Source organism: Phaseolus vulgaris, chromosome 8, assembly GCF_051622355.1.
Source record: "Phaseolus vulgaris cultivar YP4 chromosome 8, ASM5162235v1, whole genome shotgun sequence".
In the NCBI taxonomy this organism is placed as follows: domain Eukaryota; kingdom Viridiplantae; phylum Streptophyta; class Magnoliopsida; order Fabales; family Fabaceae; genus Phaseolus; species Phaseolus vulgaris.
This window is the reverse complement of record NC_143505.1, coordinates 24,277,776-24,286,518: the sequence shown is the minus strand read 5'-3', so window position 1 is coordinate 24,286,518 and position 8,743 is coordinate 24,277,776. Positions and strand designations below refer to the sequence as shown.

The 8,743-nt window shown below is 28.2% G+C and overlaps 1 protein-coding gene across 1 annotated transcript in view; it reads left to right on the top strand.

Moving 5' to 3' along the window:
- Positions 1-261: 261 nt before the first annotated feature.
- Positions 262-8,743, top strand: part of LOC137826727 (putative 2-isopropylmalate synthase) — a 69,152-nt gene continuing 60,670 nt past the window's right edge. Inside the window, exons 1-7 of the mRNA XM_068632825.2 lie at positions 262-755; positions 1,551-1,763; positions 5,168-5,381; positions 5,746-5,826; positions 7,129-7,221; positions 7,348-7,434; positions 8,624-8,724. Coding sequence (XP_068488926.2) covers positions 388-755; positions 1,551-1,763; positions 5,168-5,381; positions 5,746-5,826; positions 7,129-7,221; positions 7,348-7,434; positions 8,624-8,724 — 1,157 coding nt within the window. The 5' untranslated portion in view covers positions 262-387. The remainder of the gene's footprint in view (positions 756-1,550; positions 1,764-5,167; positions 5,382-5,745; positions 5,827-7,128; positions 7,222-7,347; positions 7,435-8,623; positions 8,725-8,743) is intronic.

The following is an 8,743-nucleotide window of genomic DNA, read 5'->3' as shown; positions in this document are numbered from 1 at the left end:
CAAAGTAAAAAAAAAAAAATCAATTTATATTTAATCCAATTCCAATAGTTGGATAACAAATCTAAAAATATAGATTTTTAGATAAATAATTTTATTAAAATAAACTGAAAGTAACATGTATTGAATTTGAAAAATTACCTTAATTAGCCTAAATTTATAATATGAAGCGTGTAGGGGAATGGGAGACTGATATTAATAAAGAAATATGTGATTATACTATTTGGCAGGAAACGTTTAAAAAAAGACAAGAGTGTGAAAAACTTGGTGTGACATTTTTATTGGGCAATCATAGTGATATGAATAAAATTAAGATGCGAGGTTTTTGTGCATGCAGCTGGTTTCATAATACTGGGAGTAGTAAGTAGCAGCATTTCTTCCCCTACAAAAATGAGCATAGAGGAGGACGATCACTCAACCCTGGAAACCAAAGCTTCCAAATTCCAATCAATGGCCACCAACGCCTCCTCTCCACGCGGCCGCCCTCAGTACTACCCCCACCTCATTCCCGACCCCTCCTACGTCCGCATCCTCGACACCACTCTCCGCGACGGAGAGCAGTCCCCGGGCGCCGCCATGAACTCTCAAGAGAAGCTCCGCATCGCGCGCCAGCTCGCCCGCCTCGGCGTCGACGTCATTCAGCCAGGCTTCCCCTCTGCATCTGACGACGACTTCCTGGCCGTCAAAATGATCGCTCAGGAGGTCGGCAACACCGCCGCTCACGACGGACACATCCCGGTCATTGCGGGCTTCTGCAGGTGGCACTATTATTAAAACAGTTTAACCCAACCAATAAAACCATTGTTTTTAAAAATAATTAGCCAACTTTTCTTTTAGTTTATTTTAGATTTAACTACTTCAATTATATTTAACTATGAATTTCAAAAATATGTTTAAGTTTTAAATAATAATAAATTATTATTATTATGTTCTTTTCTTCACTAAGTTTGTTTCTTCCTATGTTTCTTCCAACATCTTCACATACTTCTTTATTATATTTTTTAATTTTAAAATAAATTATCTGGAAAAATTCATACTGTAGAATTGAGAAGGTATTTTCAGATAAAAATATATTCCGAATTTTATAATACAAAATATTTATAAAATAAAGATTATAAAAATTGAAAAGTATTTTTGAATTACAGAATTCAAAAAATATTTTCAGATTAAAAAATTTATAAAATATCTTCTGTAATCTAAAATATATATATATTTTTTTTAAATTAGATTATATAATTTAAAAATTATTTTTAATTTTAGATTATATAATTGGAGAAGTATAAATAAAAAAAAATACAGATTGTAAAATTTATAATGTATCTTTTAAAGACTATATGATCTTTTAGCTTACCTATGGGGTGCCTCGAAGAAGTTATGGAGGGGGAGGAATAAACAGCATTCACTGAGAGTTGGCATCATGGTTCAGTCCATTTGATCATAAATAAAAGATTTATTATTTATTGTAAATAAAAAAAATAAAATTGATATTTATATTAGTATTTGGTTATATTTGAATATAGCATTAAGATGAAGTGAGTTGAATTGATGTGTAGGTGCGTTCGGGAGGATATTGCGGTTGCATGGGAGGCTGTGAAAGACGCGAAGAGGCCACGGCTTTGTACATCCATTGCCACCAGCAGCATTCACATGGAGCACAAGTTGCGGAAGAGTAAGAATGAGGTTATTCAGATAGCCAGGGATATGGTCGCCTTTGCACGGAGTTTGGGTTGCAATGATATTCAGTTCGGTGCTGAAGATGCTACCAGGCAATTAACTATCCTCATTCTCTTCATAAAAACTTATCTTCAATTTTAAGAATAACACTTAAATCAAAATAATAAATTTCAAAAATCTCATATTCAAAACAAAAAGGAAAAAAAATAGTCAAATTTAATACACTTCACTTTTTTTTTTAAAGCTAATATTTTCTTTTAAGTCCCGATATGTTGACATCCCTGCATATGACACACATTTGACGCGGTAGACGTGGTAATGACATGACAAAGTGAGATTATACGCGAATGAGCAGCGCGAACTTCAAAATAGGATAAAAAAAATATTACATCGGTTCATAGAAACAATCGGTGTAATATATTTTTTTTATTCAGAATAACCCATATTACACCGGTTAAGTTATCTAACCGATGTAATATATGATCCATATTAAAAAAAATTGATTTTTTTTTCATAAAGAGTGGGTGAGTCATAAACGTCACATAAGTAACCACTTACAAACACACGAGTAACCAGTTTTGTGTATGCCATAACCTGTGGCTGGGTAACCAACTCTGGTAGGGTTATTACATCGGTTAAACTATCTAACCGATGTAACATATGATTTTTACATCGATTAAGTCATCTAACCGATGTAATATATGGTTTTTATTAAAAAAAATTGATTTTTTTTCATGAAGAGTGTGTGACCATAAATGTCACATAGCTAACCACTTACAGACACACGGGTAACTAGTTTTGTGTGAGCCAGTATATGTGGAAGAACCTGTGGTTGGGTAGTTCTGGTAGAGTTATTACACCAGTTAAGTCATCTAACCGATGTAATATATGGTTCTTATTAATTTTTTTTTTCATGATGAGTGGGTGGTCATAAACGTCGCATAAGTAACCACTTACACACACACGGGTAATCAGTTTTGCATGCGTCATATAAGTAACCACTTACAGACAGACGAGTAACCAGTTTGCGTGTGCTACGAGTCATATATTATAATATAGAGCCAGTGTCACATCCTCACCAAATGTCACGTCTGCAACGTCAATTAATGTCACGCAAGCGGTGTCAAGTCTTTGTTAGTGACAAAGGGTGTTAATAGGTGTCAAGTCTGTGCTAGAGTCCCGATATGTTGACACCCTCTGCACATGACACACATTTGACGTTGCAGACGTGGCAATGACATGATAGAGTGAGATTGCGCGCGAATGAGCAGCGCGAGCTTCAAAATAGGGTAAAAAAGAATATATTACATCGGTTCTTAGAAACAACTGGTGTAATATATTTTTTTGACTCAAAATGACCCATATTACATCGGTTAAGTCATGTAACCGATGTAATATATGACCCATATTAAAAAAATTGATTTTTTTCTTAAAGAGTGGGTGCGTCATAAACGTCACATAGGTAACCACTTACGGATACATTAGTAACCAATTTTGTGTGTGCTATAACCTATGGTTGGGTAACCAACTCTGGTAGGGTTATTACATCGGTTAAACTATCTAACCGATGTAATATATTATTTTTACATCGGTTAAGTCATCTAACCAATGTAATATATGGTTTTTATTAAAAAAAAATTGATTTTTTTTTCATGAAGAGTGAGTGACCATAAATGTCACATAGGTAACCACTTACAGACACACGGGTAACCAGTTTTGCGTGAGCCAGTATATGTGGAGGAACCTGTGGCTGGGTAGTTCTGGTAGGGTTATTACACCGGTTAAGCCATCTAACCGATGTAATATATGGTTCTTATTAAAAAAAAAATTCATGAAGAGTGGGTGGTCATAAACGTCACATAAGTAACCACTTACACACACGGGTAACCAGTTTTGCATGCGTCATATAAGTAACCATTTACAGACACACGGGTAACCAGTTTTGCGTGTACTATGAGTCATATATTATAATATAGAGCCAGTGTTATATCTTCACCAAATATCACGTCTACAATGTCAATTAATGTCACGCAAGCGGTGCCCAATCTGTGTTAATAAAAGAGAGGGTGTTAATAAAACTTTTTCATGTATATATGTATATGAGAATGGAGGTACAGTAATCATTCATTTCATTCGGCTAAAACTTTAATATTTAATTAAATATTAATTTACAAACTAATTTATAAATTTTATTAATAATAAAAATTATTTTAAAGATTATAAAATGACTAATTATTTTTTTCTTTAAAATTAATTTTAGTTTAATAATTTTTTGTGTAATAATTACTATAAATTTTCTTAATCATGATAAAATAGTTGTACATTGTTCCATTTTACAACCTTTTATGTTACTTTAAATAAATACATGTTTAAATTCTTTAAAATTTAAAAAACATACACAGTATAATTGAAAAACAATACTAATTAATATCATCTTTAACTTTATAAATGATCAATAAAAAAAATTCAGAAAATTTCGATATTTAAAAAAAGGAAAGAGTATAAAAAAACAAAAATGTAAAAGATTGAGGTGAACAAAAATCATGACCAAACCTTCACTTGTTATTAGGGGCAAGGCAACCATATTTTAATATTTGATACACATATGCATACACGGTTTCAGTGAGTCACATAACTCAATGGCTTTTTATGGTGTAGAATGTCTCACATATTCAATGCCACTTTAAATAATTTAGGAGAATTAAATAATTTATATTCAACGTGTAAGGGCATATTTTTTTTTTAATTAAAACAGCTTAAATTCTAGATAAACTCAATTTACTAAGATATGCATTTTCAATTAAATTAAAGTTTAGGTTATTTCAACTAAAATCAAACCTAACATAAATAATATTTATGAAAATAAAAATAATCAAGTTTGTAAATGAATAAAAAATATAAACTGCTTCTTAAATTTTACAACATAATATAAGTTTATATTTAAAATAAAATTGATTAAAATTAAAAAAATTGATTAAGTCTCTAAATGAATACAAAATATAAATTATTTTTTAAACCTTACCATTTAATCTCAAATTGATACTTGAAAAAATTGATATCAAATTAATCCTTTAATATTATGATTTAATCGAGTCGCATTTACATACTTCATAGACAAAAGCAAAATAAAATATGTTTTTCATGTACTAAATTGATATGTTATGAAATAAATTGATATCGATTCTAGGACTTAATTAATATGAATGGAGTGGATAAAAGATTCCACAGTAGTTTATTTGAAATTGAACAAAATTTGAAACTTAGCCTCTAAATTTTATATCGAAATTAGTTACAACTATACAATTAAGTTTAGACTCTAAATTTAAGATCATTGGTATCCTTGACTTCAAATATTAAACTAGTTATCATAATCTATTGTACTTGTTGAGTACAATTTTGAATGTAGTGAATATTATGTACATAATCTTTTGTTGTGAGTAATATTGTACATTGATGAATGCTTGTGTTTTGTGTTATTGAATATGTATGAGAGCAGATCCGAGAGAGAGTTTCTGTATGAAATTCTTGGAGTAGTGATTGAAGCTGGAGCAACAACTGTGAACATAGCTGACACTGTAGGCATATTAATGCCATTCGAGTTAGGAAAACTCATAAGTGATATAAAATCCAATACACCAGGAATTGCAAATGTTATTGTTTCCACTCACTGTCATAATGATCTTGGTCTTGCTACTGCTAACACCATAGAGGTATATATTCTTCTGTAATCAAAATTCCAATATCCATGCATCATAGTAAACTTATGACAATCATGTTTAGCACAGTAAACATTTATTAAAAAATAGTATAAACATGAAGAACAGCTCAAACTCATGAAAAAAAATTCATCAATTTTTTATATGAATAATTTTGAAAGAGAAAAACAAAAAATAATTTCTTTTCAAAGTTAAAATTAACTCATATAAATATAAACAAAAATTTATGAGCTTTTTAAATTGAGAATAATTTGTGAACAAACTCACATTTTTTTCTTTTTGAAAAATCTTTACGAAGTTTATTTAAACAATTAAACTAGATTGCAACTTTTTTTTACTTAGTGAAAGCTACTTTCAGGGTGCTCGTGCAGGTGCTAGGCAATTAGAAGTAACAATTAATGGAATTGGTGAAAGGGCTGGCAATGCTTCATTAGAAGAGGTGAGTGTCATCAATACTTTATCATGTAAACAATGAATAATTCAATATTTATCTAGTTGCTTTATTTCTCAATAAATTTTCTTAATTATTAATTAACATAATTGCTGTTAAATATTTTTTTATATTTTCAAGATATTGAGTATATTTATTTTTTCAATTAATATTTTTAAAATTAGTATGAAAGTGGATTTCTAAAAGGATAAATAGGATAATATAACATGACTCATATATATAATTAATGATGGGTTGTTATCTCTTTGCATAAAGAGATTTTGGGGAGTACTCTGCCTAGAGTTTTTTTTTTTTTTTTATGACAATGAATTAATAAAATAGAACTTTTTTTTTATGACAATGAATTAATAAAATAGAAAGAAGATATTTAACGGGTATTCCAACTTTTATATATGCTCTTTCTTAATTTAAGAGTTCATCAATTCAATACATGTTAAGTGTAGTTCAAAAAACTTAAATTAGTAAAGACCCTCCACTCCACAAACAAACCCAACAGAAAAAAGTTCTATACCTAGAGTTTGTATCACATTCAAATTATAAAAATTAAAAATTAGTGATATTACACCAAGAGTGAAGTGAATGACAAATATTTCTTTTTAAATTAGTATCTTTTTTTATAAAGAAGTTTATTTACTTCTAATATAAAAGCAGTAATTTTTTTGTTGTTGTTTGAGAGGATGGTGACCAAATATGATATATTAATTTTGTTTTACTAAATAAAAACAAATGTCTACTTGGTTGATATTACTGTGTGTCATTATTACGTTACAATATACTAATTATAGTGATTATGAATATGTGTCTTTTAATTTTTTATCATTTAGTGACTTAATACCTTACTCATAGATTTAACGGTTGTTAATCGAGTTTTTATTTATTTTGTTTTATAGAGTGTTTAAAATATTTTTTATTTTATTTTTATCTAATTATCTTACTATTTAACTTTTAATGTAATTCTTACTTTTATCTCTTTATTTCCAACTCTTCCATCCACTCACTTACTTTCTTTCTAATCTTTTTAACTTGTTCTCTTGGAGATGAAATAAATGAATTGGTCGAGTTAAAAGAAATTAAAAAAATTGAGTTGACCAATAAGTAGGAGACAAAAAGATGAAGTTAATAGTTATACCATATTTATCAATGACAAAACCAAACGAAAATATACTTGAATAAAAAGGATATTTTAAATACTTAATATAATTGTTTTAATTAAGTCTTTACGTTTTTTTAGGGTTTCTCTAAATTATAGTTATTAAAAACTAACACTTGTCAATTTCATCATTTATATAGGTTGTGATGGCCTTGGTATGCAAGGGAGATCATGTTTTAAATGGTCTATATACAAGAATCAATACACGACGCATATTGGAGACAAGCAAAATGGTTTTATTTATTTATATATTTAAAGTCTTTCGTCTATATTTTAAATCTTATTTATTCTCTCTCCTTTTCTATTTATTTATTTATTTATTTTACTTTGCTCTTTTCAAATTTCCATAATATCAACAGGTTGAAGAATACTCCGGTATGCATTTACAACCCCACAAGGCTCTTGTCGGAACTAATGCATTTCTCCATGCTAGTGGCATTCATCAGGTTAGTTCTGTACAATACATTTTATACTATTATAATATTATAAATATTCTTCACTTATCATTATCCAATATTATTAAAAAATCATTAAAAAAATTAATTTTAGAAACTAAAATAATTAGTCACTATATTGACTAAATTAAATATTATTTTTAGACTAAAAAAATTATTAATATCTAAAATAATTTTTATTATTAACAAATGATTTATAAATTAGTATCTAATTAGCTATCAAGGTTTTAAGTACTGATTATTTATAGTTGGTAGTTAAAATATTGGTAGCTAATTAGATACTAATTTATAAACGATTTATCAATAATAGAAACTACTTTAAATACCAATACTTTTGTTAATCTTTAAAATAGTATCTAAGTTAGTCAATATATTAAATAATTATTTTTTCTCTCTAAAATTGATTTTTATTTAATGATGATCTTTTAGTGAAAACATACATATTTATGTTATTAATTATGATTATGCTAATCTGCATTTTTTAAACTTGTTTACTTAAGTTAATTGTAAAATGGAACAAGTATTAGCAAACACTTCAATTAGTGCAATAGTCAAATTTCAAATAATGTTAGAATAAAATTTGTGTTTCCTTTGATATTTCTGTGAAATTTCAAACTTTGTAATGTAATTCAATATACACAAATAGCTTTACATGAATGAGAAAACTTGCTTGATGTTCTTTGAATCTATTACCCTAGTATATATTTGGTTCTTACTTTTAGATTAAGGTTATCATTTAGCATATAAAACAACATTCTTTCCCTAATTGTATATTCTTATTACAATGAAAACCATTTTGAGAATATATTAAATATTTTGATTAATTTCCAATTACTAAAAGGCCTTTTTGGAGTCAAGAATTGCTTGTCACATACAAATTTTTAAGCATTAAAAATTATTAGGTTGCTGGATTTGTTATCTAGTTAAACATATATAATGATGTGAATTTTGTGATTTATAATAACAATAAATTATATGATTAAAACTTTTTAAATTTCATTTATACAACCCTTGTAAAACTCAAAATTAAATTTAACTATAATTTTATTTTGATTCTTTTATAGGTTAGGTTTCACATTTCTTTCTTTCTTCCACTTCTCCTTTGTATCTAGATTTAACTTAGATGAAACTACTTTTAATTTTATTCAAGCTTTTTCCATTATTAATTTCTACTTTGTAGGATGGGATGCTAAAACATAAAGGTACATATCAAATATTATCTCCAGAGGATATTGGGCATAAAATAACAACCGAAATTGGTATTGTGCTGGGAAAGCTGAGGTATACAATTTACGTATTT